Raw genomic sequence first — 19,547 nt, 5'->3', positions numbered from 1 at the left:
CCACTTACATATGAACGTACCTTCTGCTCATGAAAAATATGACTTAGTAGAAAATTAGATTTACAAAAAAAATTCAAGAAGAAAAAAAATTTCAAAAATACATATACTTTTAACACCATTAACTCTAACATTCATTACTTTAGATGGTGGGATCATTTAGCTCCTCCTTTAAAGAGTCAAGAGGGCTAAATTGTGACTTCTATCAAGTATATGATCATTTTGGTCCTTCACAATGAGCAATGAACTCACAAGTCTTTAACATGTTAACATGCATATGTCAACCATTACCATAATGGCAAAAACTATGTTGGCAGTTCTAGGCCAATTTGGCAATCCCTTACATTGTAAAGTTGGAAGTCCATCATTATGGCAACAACAACATCAAGCCTTAGTCCCACTACGTGGGATCGGCTACATGAATCCTTTTTCTCCATTGTGTCATGTTAAAAGTCAAATTCTCGTTTAAATCTAATAAAGAAAGATCATTTCTAATATTTTCTAACCAAGCCTTTTTAGGTCTATCTCTACCTTTCTTAACAAAAGTCAAATGTAATACATCTACTTTCCTAATCGGGTCATCAGGAGATTGTCGTTTTATGTAACCAAACCATCTAAGGAAACTCTCTCTAATCTTATCTTCCACTGGAGCAACTCCAACCTTTTCACGTATATGCTCATTTTGTATCCTATATCTAAGTGTAAAGCCATTCATCCACCTGAGCATCCTCATATCTACAACACTTAACTTAGTATCATGCTTCTCTTTTAATGGCCAACATTCGGCACCATAAAGCATTGTAAGTCTCACCACCATCTTATGGAATTTTCCCTTAAGTTTGAAAGGGACTTTTCTATCACACAACAAGCCCAATGCATTCCTCCACTTCAACCATCCAACTTGAATTCTACTAATAATATCCTCATCTATTTCACCATCACTCTAAACAATAGATCCAAGATATCTAAAAAATGTACTCTTATTAAAGACTTGATCGTCCAAAGTCACAATCCCCTCACTAGATCCATTACTACTAAAATTACACTCCTTATATTCAATTTTAGATCTACTCAAGCGAAAACCTTTAGACTCTAAGGTTGACCTCCATAATTCAAGTTTATCTTCAACTCCCTCTTTAGTCTTATCAACATGAAGAATATCATCATAAAAAAGCATACACCAAGGTACATCCTCTTGCAAATGTCTAGTAAGAACATCCATGACTAAAGCAAAAAGATGTAAGGCTGATCCTTGATGCAATCCAACTGAAATAGAAAAATACTTGGTCAAAACACCTTATGTTTGAACACAAATAATAGCTCATACATACATATCTTTAATGATTTGAATATAAGCATTATTAACTCCTTTCTTTTCAAGAATTCTCCATAGCACTTCTCTTGGAACTTTATCATATGTTTTCTCTAAATCAATAAATATCATATATGAAGATCCTCTTTATTCTCTCTATATTTCTACTCTCAATAAATGTATGACTTCCATAATAGACCTACCCGGCATGAATCCAAATTGATTTTGAGAAACATTAGTATCACGTTGCAACCTACGCTCCATAACTCGCTCCCATAGTTTTAAAGTATGACACATTAACTTAATTCATTTATAATTCTCACAATCTTATGCATCACCTTTGTTCTTAAAAATAGGAATTAACACACTCATTCTCCAATCATCTGGCATCTTCTTAGTTTTTAAAACAAAATTAAAAAGTTTAGTAAATCAAGAAATTCCTTCATCTCCTAAGCATTTCCACACCTTTCTTGGAATATCATCAGGTCCAACAGCTTTTCCACACTTCATTTTCTTTAAAGTTTCTATAACTTCAGTTTTATTAATACATCAATAAAAACATAAATCTTTATTAAGGTGCTAAGGTCACTAAAGTCAATCGTATTTTTACATTCTTCATTAAAAAGTTTATCAAAATATCACATCCACCTTTATTGAATATCAACTTCTAAGAAAAGTATTTTTTGATATTCATCCTTAATACACTTCACTTGAACTAAATCCTTACTACTCATATCTCTTTGTTTGGTTAACTTATACATATATCTTTCTCCCTCCTTAGTATCTAATCTATTATACAAATCATTAAAAGCTAAGATCTTCGCATCGCATATTGCTTTCTTAGATTTCTTACGTGCCTTTTATATCTTTCCTAATTATCAGAATTTTTACATCTAAACCAATTTTTATAATAATTTTTTTTATTTTTAATCTTTTCTTGCACAATTGGATTTCACCACCAACTATTTTTACTATTAAGAGATTTTCCTTTTAATACTCCAAGCACATCTTTTACAATATTTTTAATATCACTAGCCAATTTTTCCCACATAACATAATTATCCTCATGCACAGACAAAATCTTAAGATCTAAAATCTTACTCTAAAAAATATTTTTGTTTCTATTCTTTAAATGCCCTATTTAATCCTAAAATATCATTTACTTTATTTTTTTTATGCCCATTTATATTAAAGTCTAAAACTAATAATCGATGTACGGTACATAAATTTTCACTCATAATAAATTTATAATCTTTGCAATCTAAATGATCTAATTTTCTTATAAGAAAATAATCAATTTGAGTTTTACTATATCCATTTGTATAAGTGATGAAATGCTCATATCTTTTCTTAAAAAAAGATATTAGCAATTAACGATCATAAGCTAAAAAAAAATCCAATATGATCTTACCACATTCATTTGTCGGTCCAAACTCATGGCCACCATGAATACTTTTAAAATCATCTACCTCTCTACTAACATGTCCATTTAAATTTCCTCTAATAAAAACACTTTCTTCAAGAAGTATCTTTTGTATTAATTCTTCTAAGTCATTCTAAAATTTTAATTTGAACCCATATCCAAACTTATTTAAGGAGCATAAGCACTTATAGTACTAACAATCTTAGCATCAACAACAAACTTTAAAGCTATAATTCAATCTTTAATTCTATTAATTTTTATAACATTATCATTCAAACTTTTGTCTATAATCACACCTACACCATTTCTAGTATGACTCCTACCCGAATATCATGATTTCAATCCTAAACTATCAATCTCCTTAGCCTTCTCTCCAACCCATTTAGTTTCTTGAATGTACATAATATGTATCTTCCTATGAATCATAATATCTATTAATTTCATTAATTTTCATGTAAGGGAATCTATAATACAAGTTTATATCCTAAATTTAGTTTCATGGACTAGCTTATTTACTCACATCCGTCCTTGATATGGGAATCCTTGCTTATTTAACACTGCACCCAGGCATCGGTGTAGTGGCCCTTGTACACTTGTCGTTGTATTCAGGCCATACAGCGTGTCGCTTCTAGGGAACGACCTAGCATTAACACAATTTTTTAAAGGATTCATGACATGATTATTCGACAACTCTTAAGCTGGCTGTTGACTGCCTAACGCAACCCTCTACTTTCTCATCCAGGACTTGGGACCTGAAACGACAGTGTTATGTCCATCATTATGGATAATGTGACAATTTTACGGGCTAAACTCTCTCTCAAATTTTAAGAGGAAAAAAATGTGTGTAAGCTACATTATTTATTCCTTATTTTCATAACTACAAATATAGAAATATGGCCAATCATTGTATATTCTATTCTAGGATGTATTGTCATGTAATTACAATGTAATTAGCAGTTTTCATTGGTTAAAATTACCAAAAGTAACCTAAAATCCTTCTTATAAATAGATGTGCAAGATCCTCAATAAATTACACACAAAAATAAAATCATTTCACCTTTTTTTCATGGTACTAGAGCTCTAAACTGCAAGAAAATCTCGAGTAATATCTTCTATCTTCCCTTCCAACAGCCCCAAGATCCTATTTCACCATTATTTATATTTTGCCTCGATGTCTTCAGCGGCTGTATTGGTTGTGCATCAGCTGCACTTGTTGAACACCACCTCCACTTGTTATCCACCACTTTCTACCCCCTCCACCTGCTACCCTCACCTTGCACCTACTTTAAATCATCTCCACCTACTATCCCACCACAAGGACACCTGCAGTCCAGCATCCACATCCATAAAAGGATATTTTTATTTTCTTTAAGAAAATGCTTTCTCAATTGGAAGTTGTTGACAATACAAATGTTCATAATCAAATATTAGTAGGTGAGTACCAAAACCTTCGATCTTTATTTATATTGAATGAAAGAAATTACCTTATTTGGTCCCAGATCGTGGAGGCATCTTATTGCTAACAGACAGACCAAGCAAAAATGATCTCAATTTTGCCACCAGGTATGTATAAGGTTCCTCGCTTACGTCATGACTAAGGAATTCAATGATACCTAAAGTCAATGAAACCTACATGCTCCTAACCATAACTACGGATATCTAGGACATGGTGAAGAAAATTTATTCCAAAATGCATGATGTCACATTCGTATATGAAATTAAGACATAAATTCACACCACCAAGCAAGGTACTCTTTCGGTTACCAAATAATATAACAAAATGAAAAATATGTGGATTGAACTTGATTGTTGCAAATGTAGCAAAATGAAATAACGTGAGCGAGTAGCAATTCTATGAACTTTTATAGAATGAGAAATAATTTATAAATTCCTAGTTGTACTTAATGTTAAATATGACTTAGTACACATATAAATACTTGAAAAAGACTCCTTTTCTAACATAAATGACGTATTATCTACTATTAGAAATGAAGAAGGGAAATATGATGTTTAGAAACATCCCAAGTTGGAGAGAGAGTTGCCCCAATTGTGTTGCTTGCACCAAACGCAAGTAGAACCAAGCCATAAAAGCCTAAATTGAGCCCAAGAAGAATAATCAAGAACATAAGTTTTATAGTTATTGTTCCAAGGCAAAAAATACACAATAAATATGCTCTAGAAACTCCATGAGAAACTTCCATACAACAAAAACAAGTCTTCGTACAAAAATCAGTCCAGACACCATCAAACAAACACTACTTCCATGAAAGAAGAAAAAGTAAGAGAAATCGAGAAACTCTGCACCTTCTTTTGATATCGTTTGATAAATCAATGAGCACGTGTTAGATGGTTCAATCAGGTCAATATGGCACGTCATACCCCTCGTGTCTAAAACTAATTTAAGCAAAATCTAAATAATAGACCAGGAAGCGACAAATCACATAAACAACTCTTAAACCAAATTCTCTTCCTATAAAACCTGCCCAAGAAACAATAAAATAAAAGTAGTTGATGTAACCCTAGTGGCTATTGTCAAAAATGGATCTTAAAACTCACAAGTTCTTTTTTATTGTAATATACTCTCCATGATTATCTACAAACTAACATCTATTCAAAAATCAACATCTAACCTAAACTGCTTTGCAGTATTCATCCTACTCATTGTATATTTTAGAATCAAACCAAAAGGAAGATGATTGGACATGCTAAGGTACAAAAAGGATTCTACTATCTAAGCACCATTAGTACTAATCACATACCTCAATAACAATTATATGAAAGCCTGAATAAAGGAAGGGCATAAATTTGGCTCAATCATATAACATGGGTCATCCGTCTTTTAGTATACTACAATCCATATTTCTAAATTATACAATTTTAAAAAAAGGTTAAAGATTTTTAATGTGAAGTCAAATGATCAAATACCACACAAACATATGGGAACCATCCCATATCACTAATATAAATTGGGCTAGATGGTTTAATATGTTATATATATGATTGCTTGCGCACAACTGGCTTTTCCTCATAAAAAATAAATCTCATGCAAGTATAATCTTCCCCATGTTCCACAATAATTCTTAACCAATTTAACACCAACATTAAATGTATTAAGTGAAGGGATATTTTAACCAAGCCCTATCGTCCTACCTCCACAAAAAAGACATCATCCATAAATCCTCTTGTGTTGACACCCTACAACAAGAGAGAAACGTAGGAAAAAAAATGCCAGATCCTTGAGACTACTAAGATCCTACTCTTTGAGAGGAAAATTTGGACATTTTGTTAGGAGGGAGCTACCTTAACTGCCACATGCCTAATAAATCACCTTCCTAGTAGAATTTCACAAAATAAAACAGTCTTTAAAACCTTCACTGAATTTTTTCCTGACAACTAATACTCGCTAATTCCATTAAAAATCTTTAAAAGTGGTGCCTATCTCCATAAACATCATTAAAACACTAAACCCAATCTAAGAGCTAGAAAATACATTTTCTTTGGATGAACCTCAACTAAAAAAAGGATTTTAGTGTTACCATCTTAGTTCCAAAAAATTATCTCCTAGGGTGTTATTTTTGTTGAAAATCAAAGATTCTATAACTAAGATTGTTTTCAAGGGAAGACTAATAATGAAGACAATTTTCATTTTCTTAATCTTGATCTCCCAAACACACAACCAACCCATGTTGTCACAAGTAACCATGAGATCCCTAAAAAGAGAAGTAACTTCCCCGAACAATAACAATACCCCAAAAAAAAACTAACTAAATAAACCTAAACCATTACTACATGTCGGTTTTCTGATGACCCAATTAGGAGAGTAGATGTATTAGATTTGGCTATGTTACGAGAGATAGAGACAGACCTAAAAAGACTTGGTTAGAAAATATCATAAATGACCTTTTTTATTAGATTTAAATAAGAATTTGACTCTTAACAGGACACAATGGAGAAAAAAGATTCATGTAGTAAACACCACGTAGTGGGATAAAAGCTTGATATTGTTGTTGTTGTATTTAACATTCTAACAGTTTGGGACATGTATGTGATGATGGCCTTCAGAAGGGATGCATTTATTATTTCCAAGCATTATATTAGTCTATATGGCTTGTTATGAGGTCATGTTGATTAGGTTCTTATATATCCTCAAGTTTAATTACATATGGATGCATATCAAAAACCTCAATTCATTCAGGTCAAAATTTATCAATAACAACAACATCATCAAGCCTTTGTCCCACCACGTGGGAAATTTATGCAAGACTCCTACACATTCTCTTGTTAAGGATATTGCTGGTATTGCTAAATTAGTGTTGATTAAGATTATTCTAACAATTCTTATGATGATGATGCTTATGATGCTCAATAGTAATGAAACTAGCATTTCAAATGACGGAATGAAAGAACTAATCCCATATTTACAGTGAGAAACACTTCTACAATATACATAGTTGCACAAAAAATTAAGAGTAAAACTTCCATATCATACATAACTACACAAGATTTATTTTTAAATAAAAAAGGAACAAGAGCCACCAACAATCCCTCTTTGGTTTCATCACTATTGCTAAGTTTGTAACTTTGGTGTTATTAAAATAATGGTTGTGATGTTCATTGCATGAATAATTTTTGTGCACATATTTTATGTGCCTATTTAATTTCTTAATCTTCCAAATAATTAATATATGAACTTGATGGTATCCTATACTACAATAATTCTTAACCAATTTGACACCAACATTAAATGTATTAAGTGAAGGGATATTTTAACCAAGCCCTATCGTCCTACCTCTACAAAAAAGACATCATCCATAAATCCACTTGTGTTGACACCCTATAACAAGATAAAAACGTATGGAAAAAAATGCCAGATCCTGGAGACTACCAAGATCCTACTCTTTGAGAGGAAAATTTGGAAATTTTGAATTTTGTTAGGAGGGAGCCACCTTAACTGCCACATTCCTAATAGATCACCTTCCTAGTAGAATTTCACAAAATATAACACTCATTAAAACCTTCACTGAATTTTTTCCTGACAAAAAATACTCGCTAATTCCATTAAAAATCTTTAAAAGTGGTGCCTATCCCCATAATCACCATTAAAACACTAAACCCAATCCAAGAGCTAGAAAATACATTTTCTTTGGATGCCAACTTAAAAAAGGCTTTAAGTGTTGATGTAGACAAGGGGAGGGGGGGGAGGGGAGGGGAAGACGAATTTGTATACAATCTTAGTTTTTTCCAAAATTTTGGTTGCATCAAGTGTTTAGTTCCAAAAAATTATCTCCTAGGATGTTACTTTTGTTGAAAATCAAATATTCTATAACTAAGATTGTTTTCAAGGGAAGACTCATAATGAAGACAACTTTCATTTTCTTAATCTTGATCTCCCAAACACACAACCAACCCATGTAGTCACATGTAACCATGAGCATCCCTAAAAAGAGAAGTAACTTCCCCGAACAATAACAATGCCCCAAAAAAAACTTACTAAAAAAGCCTAAACCATTACTACATGTATATTCAAGAAGATCAAAAGATGAGTTCAACATTGAACCAAAACATGCTTAGCCATTTGCATTCGTACAAGATTAATCACCACGCAATAAAGTTATAATCTCTACCCTTGAAATTAAAACCCATCATGATATCAATTTCCCTACTGTAGTAAGAAAGAAAACACAAACATGCACCCAACATTCATGAGCCAATTTTATTTCACTTTCCAATATCTTACACAAAACCTTTCTCACCAAGATAAACAATATCAATATTCCAAAAACTATCCAAGAAGCACCGAAGAATAAGGACCGAAAAAAAAAATGAAAAAACGAGAGCCCTAAAAGAAAACTAAAACTAAGAGGTGATGAAATTTGAAAGGGAAAGAAATTAATTGAATTTAAGTGAGCATGCGCTATCAATTATAATGCAATGGGACACTACAACAACAACAACATCAAGCCTTTATCCCACAACATGGGGTCGGCTACATTAATCATTTTTCTCCATTATGTCCTATTAAGAGAAAAATTCTAATTTAAATCTAATAAAAAAAAGTCATTTCCAATATTTTCTAATCAAGTCTTTTTAGGTCTACCTCTACCTTTCTTAACATAGGCCAAATCTAATACATTTACTCTCCTAACATGGTCATCGGAAGGCCGATGTTTTACATGACCAAACCATCTGTAGAGACTCTCTCTAATCTTATCTGTCACTAGAACTATTCCAACCTTTTCCCGGATATGCTCGTTTCACATCCTATCTCTAAGAGTAAGTCCACTCATCCACCTGATCATCCTCATCTCAACAACACTTAATATTATGCTTCTCTTTTAATGGCCAACATTATGCGCCATAAAGCATTGCAGATCTCACCACCATCTTATAAAATTTTCCCTTAAGATTGAGTGGTAATTTGTTATCACACAACAAATCCAGCATTCCTCCATTTCAACCGTCCAACTTGAATTCTACTAATAATATCCCCATCTAACCATCACTACAAACCATAGATCCAAGATATCTAAAACGAGCACTTATTAATGGGATGATCACTCAAAGTCACAAGCCCCCACTAGATATATTAGTACTAAAATTACACTCCATGTATTAGGTTTTAAATTCACTCAAATGAAAACCTTTACACTCTAAAATTGGTAAAAAAAGTAGACTCGTTGCAAAACCTACACTTAGACCTATGGAGTTGATTATAGAGAACATTTGTACCAATCACAAAATTAAACACCATTTTGATAGTTCTATCCTTGACAGCCAATCTAAACTGGTTTTTACAAGCTTACAGTAGTAAGATATGAAAAATGAATTTCAATATTGCAAACTAAAAGATGAAGCTTATATGAAACCCTCACTATATTTTAATCAAATTTTCAGTACTAACCATGCATGCAGACTAAAGAAAACTTTAAACGGGCTCAAATGGCCCCCAAAAGCATGGTTTAGAAAGTTTAACAAAGCTATAAAAAAGATAAGCCCACATAAAATCTCGAAAATCATGCTCTATTCATATAAAAATCCAGACAAAATTACAAGTTTGAGATTGATGTGAACAAGAAATAAGTGGAATTCATATTGTGATAAAATCACGACATATTTAAAGTCATAAAAGGCCTCCATTAAAAATTTACAAAAAAAATTAAATGTGAGGAATACAAGGCTATTTAAAAATTTTCAACTTATTGGAACTAACATCTATAGATTAGAAAATCTAAGAAAGGCTAGCTTTGCTATAATTTTCAATGTGCATAATTTCATCTTATTTCATGAGTTTGTTATTCTTTCTTTTCATCTCCATGTGAATCTACATACAATATCTACTAGGAATAATGATATTGTGTCCACATTATGTGATATGAAATACTCGAAATCAAGTATTTCCCAGCCCAAATCAGTATTAAACAGCAACCAAATTTCTGTTTCCAGCAGTAAAACAGCAGCCAACAGAGGAAAAATAGGGAAAACGGAGAGAAGGCTCGAGAGAAATCACACCAAAATATTTGATATTAATGGTAAATGCAAGAAAAACCACAAGATACAATTGATCCTCAATTCGAGAGGAGGATCGATCTCTCCCAAATCTCTAGACGTCGCTAGAGCCCAAAGAAAACCCAAATCTAAGAGATCTCAAATTTCAGCCAAACTCAAGATGCTCCAAGCCTAGAGAAATCAACTATTTAATGCATACAATTCAAAAGGAATTCCCTAAACAGTCCCTACAATCAATTTCTCTCCTAAACTTCCTCAAAAACGCTTCCTAAAATGCTCCTCTTGAGCGTTCGGCCCGCCCGATCTCCGCAGGAGGCGGAGATCACGCAACATTTCGCGAACTGCCGGTCCCGTGCGGACCGGCTGGACCAATCCAGTTGACCGGTCTAACAATACTCCCCTCCCAAAAATCCACCTTGTCCTCAAGGTGGAAATATGCTCGTGTTCCCGCGGAGATGACCATCCTTGAGTTGACTGAAAAACATCACTGTATTGCTGAACCAAGGGTTGCACGGAAGGAGGCACATCCCCTCCCTCTTCCAATATGATCGCATCCAGCCTGTGTAGTCCCACCAGATAATCTTCCCCCACCTCTTGTATGTCTCTAATCATGGTCTTAAGTGATGTGATGGCTTTGGATAACCCTGCATCTCACCTTATGACCACCCTTCTTCCATCCACCATTAATTCCATCGTGAGTGCTCCCCAATTGTCCTTGGTTTCCCCCAAGGTTTGCAACCACTTCATCCCCAGGATGACATCAGTACTTCCTAACTCTAGTGGGAGAAAGTCCTCCCTTGAATCCCCTGGATGGTCAACACCACTCCTTTACAAATTCATTGGCCTTTCTCCACCTTCTCTGTACCCATCATCACCCCATAACAACCGGTGTCCACCAATTTCACTCTCAGTTGGTTAACGACCTGAGTGGAAATGAAATTGTGAGTAGCCCCACTATCAATTAGCACCACCACCTCACGGTCAGCTATCTCTCCTTTCACTTTCATAGTGTGACTCGGAGTGAATACGATTACAGAGTTCAGAGAGACTTCTGCCACATCCAGGTGCAACTTTTCCTCCTCTTCAGATCTGCTCCCCCCTCCCTCCCTCCTCATCTTCCTTGTCTTCACAGACAAGGAGAACCTGAAGAGTTCGGTCCTTGCACCTATGCCCCGGCATGTACTTCTCATCACATCTGAAGCACAACCCCTTTGCCCTTTTCTCCTGCATCTCCTTCTCTGTCAGCCTCTTGAAATTTTCCCCACTCCCTCCTCCTACTGGCTTCTCCCGGGTGGTCTCATTAATGTTGCCTGATGCAGGCCCCTTGGGTGCTAGAAGAGTGGTCGTCGTCCTGTAAGAGCCTCCTGAGAAGTTCCCTCGAGTCCCTCTTTCAAACCAACTGGGCCAACTCCATGGCCTTTCCCAGGTTCCTCGGCCCCAGTACCCTGACTGCTGTTCAGATCTCTGGTTTCAGCCCCTTCATGAAATTTAGGGGTGTCAATTCGGGTCAACCCGCTGGGTTTGGGTCGAACTCGACCCGACCCGTATCTAAACGGGTCAACCCGAACCCGACCCGTTTTTACAAACGGGTCGGACATTTCAACCCGGACCCGACCCGGCCGGGTTGACCCGACCCGACCTGCGACCCGGCAGCGTTCTTCCAATCTCTTTTTTTTTTCAAATTTGGCAAACGTGCTCTCAAAATTGATCCCACCTTGAAGGGACTGGAGACAGCTGTGCAGAAACTTGATAAAGTTGCAATAACTGGTGTTGATACTTTCCTTCATCTTGTAAAACACGCAAAGCAGGAGCGTCAGAAGCAGCAGCTTGAGCTGCACGGAGCACGTGAAAAAGATCCTTGCCTAAAAATGATCTCATTGGGCGGAGCAAGGATATGGAGCTTGTCATGGAGTGGCTGAGGAATCCATCAAATGAGCATCGGGGAACTTATTTGTACAGAAACATTTCTTTATTTTTTTAAATTAAACGGGTTTTCGGGTTGACCCAGTAACCCGCCGGGTCAACCCGACCCGACCCGTTTTATCAAACGGGTCAAATCTGTGAACCCGAACCCGACCCGTTTATCAAACGGGTCGGGTCCGAGTCGGGTTGTCGTGTCGTGTCAAATATTGACACCCCTAATGAAATTCCCTTCCAAAGCTGACTCTGAAATGTGATCCAATCTGCTAGCCAAGTACTCAAATCGATCCCGATAATCTGTCACAGTCCCTTCCTGAGTCAAGGCAAAGAATTGCTCATAGAAGTCTCCTCCCCCGTCAATTCGGAAACGCTCTAATAAGCAATCTTTGAACTCTCTCCAGCTCCGGATGGGCTCCCTCCTGTCACGCCACTGATATCATGCCAAAGCTTTTCCTTCCAGACACAAACCCGCCGATGTCAATTTTTCATCCTCTATTAAACCGTTGACAGCGAAGTAACGCTCCACTTTGTAGATCCAGTCATGGCCGTCTTCACCCTCAAAGACGGGAATCTTCAGCTTCCTCACCCGTGGGTCTCCTCCGTTTCCCCGGTACCCTCCATAACCTCCCATTCCTCGAAGGGGAAGAGTTCCCCACCTGTCTCGTTCATCCCTCCGACGATTATACTCAAATCCCTCTTCATACTCTCCTCTCCTCCCTTCAAAATCATCACCTCGACGCTGAATTCCTTTAAATTCAGCACCTCGACGATGACGTTCCTCCCTTCTTTCTTCAAAAACCGCCCCTCGACGCTGAATCCTTTCGAATTCAGCACCTCGGCGATGAATTTCTTCCCTTCCTCCTTCAAAATCAGCACCTCGATGTTAGATTCTTTCAAATTCAGCACCTCGGCGATTGAAGTCTTCCCTTCTTCCGACCAAATCAGCCTCCCGTTGGTCGTATCCCCTACTCATCTCCTCTCTAGAAAGCGGTTCCAAAGAGGGCATGTCGTTCTCCTCCTCTAGGATCTCCACCTATGAATTTCTCCTCCCCCGCAAAGGGTTCGGATTTCCTCCCATGCCACGGCTGTCGGTGGTCTCTCTTACTTCTGATGTCGCCCGATTAGTCTTCATTTCAATTAATTTCTTCATCATTTCTTCCATCGCGATGAACTTCCCCTCCAACCTTTCATTGTTGGAGGTGATTTGATTTTGGAAGTCGAAGAATCTTGCCTCCAAATCGGATTTCAATTGTCCGACTTCGCCTTCCAAGACGTCTACTTTCTTTCCGGCCATCGTTCTTCCCAAAAAACCCACTTCCGGAAGCCGAAAGCTCGCTGAAAATTAGGGATTTCAGCCGCCTAAGGTCCCCAATCGATGCTCTGATACCAATTTGATAGGAAATACTCAAAATCAAGTATTTCCCCGCCCAAATCAGTATTAAACAGCAACCAAACTGCTGTTTTCAGCAGTAAAACAGCAGCCAACAGAGGAAAAACAGGGAAAACGGAGAGAAGACTTGAGAAAAATCACACCAAAATATTTGATATTAATGGTAAATGCAAGAAAAACCACAAGATACAATTGATCCTCAATTCGAGAGGAGGATCGATCTCTCCCAAATCTCTAGACGCAACTAGAGCCCAAAGAAAACCTAAATCTAAGAGATCTCAAATTTCAGCCAAACTCAAGATGCTCCAACCCAAGAGAAATCAACTATTTAATGTATACAATTCAAAAGGAATTCCCTAAAGAGTCCCTACAATCAATTTCCCTCCTAAACTTCCTCAAAAACGCTTCCTAAAATGCTCCTCTTGAGCGTTCGGCCCGCCCGATCTCCGCAGGAGGCGGAGATCACGCGACATTTCGCGAACTATCGGTCCCGTGCGGACCGGCTGGACCGGTCCAGTGGACCGGTCTAACATTATGATTATGGATTCCAAAGATAACATTATGATTATGGATTCCAAAGATAAAGTATTCATTATTTAGACAAACTTGTTTGTAATAACTCATGGACTACTTTATAAGAATAACAAAATATAGGTCATAATATGCTTAATAAGCACCCAATGCTAAATTTGTCCATCTCATATGTTCAACACAGACATTTTTTATGAAAATCTACATGTTTACTCTCGTTGGAAGTGTTGCATTAAGCAATGATTTAGGAAAACTTTATTTATTTTATTTATCATTATAACATGTCATGGTTTTTCGACAAGCTCTACACTGGTTGTCGATTACCTAACACATCTCTCTACTTTTCTCATCCAAAACTTGAGACCCAGCAACGGCCCGGCAATGGCAGTGTTGGCCTGCAATGCTTTATGGCACAGCATGTTGGCCATTAAAAAGAAGCATACAATTAAGTTAAGTGTTGCAAAGATGGAGAAGCTCAGGTGGATGAATAGCTTTACTCTTAGAGATAGAATGCAAAACGAGCATATATGTGAAAAGATTGGAGTAGCTCCAGTGGCAAATACAATTAGAGAGAGTAGACTTAGATGGTTTGGTCATATATAAGTACGCTTTCTGATGACCCGATTAGGAGAGTAGATGTATTAGATTTGGCTATGTTACGAGAGATAGAGGTAAAACTAAAAAGACTTGGTTACAAAAAATCATAAATGGCCTTTTTTATTAGATTTAAATGAGAATTTGACTATTAACAGGACACAATAGAGAAAAAGGATTCATGCAGTCAACACCGTTTAGTAGGATAAATGCTTGATATTGTTGTTGTTGTATTTATCATTCTAACAGTTTGGGACAAGTATGTGATGATGGCCTTCAGAAGGGGATGCATTTATTATTTCCTAGCATTAGGTTAGTCTATATGGCTTGTTATGAGGTCAGGTTGATTTGGTTCTTATATATCCTCAAGTTTAATTACATATGGATGCATATCAAAAAACTAAATTCATTCAGGTCAAAATTTATCAAATCAGGTAAATTTATGCAAGACTCCTACACATTCTCTTGTTAAGGATATTGCTAGTATTGCTAAATTAGTGCTGATGAAGATTATTCTAACAATTCTTATGATGATGTTGCTTATGATGCTCAATAGTAATGAAACTAGCATTTCAAATGATGGAATGAAAGAACTATTCCCATATTTACAATGGGAAACGCTTCTACAATATACATAGTTGCACAAAAAATTAAGAGTAAAGCCTCCATATCATACATAACTAAACAAGATTTATTTTTAAATCAAAAAGGAACAAGAGCCACCAACAATCCCTCTTTGGTTTCATCACTATTGCTAAGTTTGGTATGTTATTATAGGATGGTTATAATGTTCATTGCATGAATAATTTTGTGCACAAGATTTTATGTGGCTATTTAATTTCTTAATCTTCCAAAGAATTAATATATGAATTTGATGGTATCATTGATGTAGAACGGAAATCGCTTTGCTATGGAAGATGGACAAACTCCAAGTATCTCCTCACAAAATTTGAAAAGTCACTTCAGGAAATCTGAAATTTCATGGTGTTGTAGTGGAAACAGTCCAGCGAAAACTGTTGGACAGCAGTTTGATCTTCCCAAACAGCAGTTATTAGGCTTACTATTACTGGAGACGTGAGAGCAAGGGTTGGAAATCCTTGCCGGCAGTCTTAGAAAATAGCAGACTCCATGTGGGAGGAGTTTGGGTAGGGTTTAGTGTATAAAACCAATGGGAAAACCTGAGAATTTCAGCCAGTAGCAGGTAATGTTTTCCAAGCTATTATCACAGGGAGATCAAGCCCTAAGAGAGAAATTTCTAAAAGAAATTTCAATAGGGAGGCTGGCGGGTACGTGAGAGTGGAGGCTAGGAGGAAATAGATTAGAGCTTGCCTGGGAAAGCTCGGACAGCACTCAGTTCATGGGAAATTTCGGAATTAATGTGAGAAATAGAAAGTAAATAGAGTTGGAGAATTCGGGTAAGGGCAAGGCGGGACCCAAGGGAATCTGAGGGAATTCAACTCCTGAGGGATTTCTAACAGATGGACGGTGGGAGGGAAAGGTGATTAGAGAAATACTTAATTGGATCCAAAAATGAATGCCAATTAATGTTGATTGGAGGGGAATAAGGGGCCGGCCATGAGAGAGGGGAGAGAAAGGAGTCCAAGTTCAATGTATGTGATCCCCAATGGAGTTAATCACATTTAAATCAAATCAGATTTTAAATTCATATTTGATTTAAATTAAGGTTGCTTCCTAATAAGGGGTTATTTTCATAGGAAGGCGTTTGAAATTCAAAATAGATTGAGTCCCAATAATGAATCTTTCCTAAATAGCATGGATGTATTTTAGGAAAGTAATTATGGGTAATTTGATATTTGAATTTCAAAATCTATGAGGGATTTGGAGGGAATTAAATTTGAAATCTTGATTTCAATTAAGCAATTCTCAAAAATAGATGAACTAAATTAGGAAAGAATTTGAAATTTGAATTTGAATAATTTCAAATTCAAATCAATCCCTAAATTAACCCAACCAAATTAGGAAATCCCAAAGAGGGTGGGAGGAGGAGTTCGGTCGGCGGCTACGGAGGTGGAGCCGGCGGCATGGGGGGTTCGGGTAGGGTGGTGTGCCGTGAGGTGGAGAGGGTATGAGGGATTTCGGGTGGAGGTGAATCCGGTGGCCAAACGAAGATCGGGAAGAGGAAGATGGAACAAAACAAAAGATATAAGATAAAACGAGAGATGCAAAGATAAAACCACGAACCTGGCCGTCTCCAAGGTTGGTGGGTGATACGATTTCCATCTCCAAGGGATCTCAAATCACGATCCCGGACCCATCCTGCGGCTAGTGACAACTTCGATTCCTTCCCAAAGGACTCTCACTCTCGTTCTCTCCCAAGAACACAAGTGTGGAACACAAAATTTTCATATCCATTCACCATCCATTACAATAGCTTAAGGCCCTTATTTATAGGCCCCAATATGAGAAAATTCGAAATTACAAAATTGCCCCTTGGGCCATAACACTCAAACAAACTATCCTAGGGGTAAAACAGAAAATACATTAATTTAGAACTAAAATTCAGAAAAATAAATCATAATAGAAGGTTTAAATGATAGCCGTCGATTTGCGACGCCTCCTGTGATAGATGCGCCAAATCTTCGTACCGATGTCCGCATCAATCATACTAATCGAATCTACTAAGTTAAGAATTATGAGCCTAAATAGAAGTTCAGAGCCATGTAAATTACAAATTTTGGATCAAGCAAATTTTTTTCAAGTTTTCAATCATATGTGTACAAGTTGGATGCATATGAGTGTGACAACCAGTATCAAGTCATTTTTCTTCTACCAGAATGAGGCCAGAATTTCTTAGGTAAATTCTTTCCTTGGCTTAATTTCTTCAACATATTTTGATATTGGCTTGGCAGCGTTCCTGATTGTCCAAATTTGACACAATTAAGAATCTGTTTATGGTGATTAAATTATCATTACTAATTGATTAGCATGGTTTGAATTTTTAGCTAATTTCTTCACATTTATTCGATCATTACATTACCATTTGTGTTCTAATTCTCATATTTGCAATTAAAGAAAGTAAATTGTTGACTCATTTAGGGGTTGTTTGGTTGGAGGAAATGTAAATGCAATACATAATAAATGCTTTTCTTTTTAACTTTTTGGTGTTTGGTTGGCCACGAAAGTAAACTAATTTCTTGATGTATTTGGAACTCCCGCTTTAGTTCATTTTTGGCGTAAAGTACATTTTTGCTTCGGAAAAAAACCAATCGTTCAAAGCCTTTCGAGAGTGAACTTCAGAGCTACTTTTGATCTCATAATGGGTACATATTTACTAATATAATGCTCTCTAATTAGTATGCTTATGGTGGTTAATGAAATTTAAAGACATTTTAAAGCTACTTATCGAACATCATAAACCCCATTTATCTTATTAATAAGTTTCTAAAATGAAAAAAACAATAACATAAGCAAATATTATAACAGCTAGGTATCATTGCTTTAAATGCCTTTAGCTAATTTCGTAAACTTCAGCAGAGCAGAAAAAAGCCAAAGTGCACAAACCTTCTTGTCCAACAGAGGTAGCCCTGCGCTCGTCCCTATACCTCAAGTTCATAAGAGCATTTCCCGGAGTAGGTTTGTCTACCCAAATTGAAAATCTCCAGATAAGAAACTCAAGAAAAGCATCAAGCTCCGCCTCGTATTGAAATAGGAACCCTGGCTAATTCCCAAACAAGTAAAAATAGTACAATTTAAACTTCATTCAAATAAGACAACAAAACTACAGGAGATTGGTAAAAAAAAATGCACCTTCAATAAGGAAAAAACTTTAACAAGCTGTTCCTTCAGCATGGCTGACATTTCCACATCCAACCTTGCAGCATCAAACTGGTTCACTTTGGATATTGAAATTGGTATTGGTGGCCACTAACCAACATTAAAAAGTAAACAAACAACAATTCTTTCTCAATGCCGTCATTGAACATCTAAGTGAATAAATTATAAAGCACTCGCAAAAACCCTAGGCATATCTTGCTAGTGCACAAGAATGATTAGGCGGGAAGCAATAAATCATCTAGGAGCAGAAAACCGTGATAGCCACGGCGTCAGAAGACAAAGAAAGATACAACTACCTGGGAAGATTCGCGCAAGGACTTCCACCTGTGAAACAATCTGTGATAAGCATCAGTCCAAGCAATTTCTGGGGGAGGATCCACGTTTCCAGTATGAGAAGAGGAGGCCGAAGAGGAAGAAGAAGTTGCAGCTAGGGTTCCTTTATCCATTGATCGCGAGCGTTTGTCTTCTGCTTCTTCTCCTTCGCGCAAAATAAAGAGAAACGTGGAGACGGGAGAGGAAAGCTCTCACCGGGTAAGAGGACGCGGCCGCTATTTTGTACTTCATCAGTGGACATTTTGGTCAAGGGATGATAAAAGTGTATTCTCGTCATGTAATTGTTAGGCCAAATTTATTCGGATCGCATGCTTTGATTCAGAACGCGTTCCACATTTTATATCCAATCATAAGTATATTTAAATGGGGAAATTATTTTGTGAGGGCATCATACGGTTTGGAAACTAATCAGAACGTGTCACATCACCGATACACAATGATAATAAGCACCGGTACCAAGCAAAAAATTGATATGCCACATTCCAATTGGTCTCCAGATGTCGTCTGATATCTGCACGGAATAATTTTTCATTTAAATGGGACGGTTTTTCTACAAGTGATATAAGGGTGGTAAAAATAAACCATCTTTTTAAGAAAATAGTTCATTTCTATGATTAAAATATAAAATTTTATTATTTATTATGAGTTAATGAATCAATTAAGAAGTAGTATATATATCATATCAATATTGATATATCATAAAAAATCATTTAATTAGCATGAATTAAATTCATGACTACTCAAGC

The 19,547-nt window shown here is 36.5% G+C and overlaps 1 protein-coding gene across 1 annotated transcript in view; it reads right to left on the bottom strand.

The window, feature by feature from the left end:
* The window catches only part of LOC110095193 (peroxisome biogenesis protein 2), a 31,862-nt gene extending 12,812 nt beyond the window's left edge, over positions 1-19,050 (bottom strand). Inside the window, exons 1-3 of the mRNA XM_020820631.2 lie at positions 18,765-19,050; positions 18,442-18,558; positions 18,196-18,352 (exon numbers count right to left, since the gene is read on the bottom strand). Of these exons, the coding sequence (XP_020676290.1) occupies positions 18,196-18,352; positions 18,442-18,558; positions 18,765-18,914 (424 nt within the window). The 5' untranslated portion in view covers positions 18,915-19,050. The remainder of the gene's footprint in view (positions 1-18,195; positions 18,353-18,441; positions 18,559-18,764) is intronic.
* Between the last annotated feature and the right edge of the window lie 497 nt (positions 19,051-19,547).

Source organism: Dendrobium catenatum, unplaced genomic scaffold (genome assembly GCF_001605985.2).
Source record: "Dendrobium catenatum unplaced genomic scaffold, ASM160598v2 fragScaff_scaffold_1063, whole genome shotgun sequence".
Lineage (NCBI taxonomy): Eukaryota > Viridiplantae > Streptophyta > Magnoliopsida > Asparagales > Orchidaceae > Dendrobium > Dendrobium catenatum.
The sequence above is the reverse complement of the archived record's forward strand: the minus strand, read 5'-3'. Positions and strand labels throughout refer to the sequence as shown.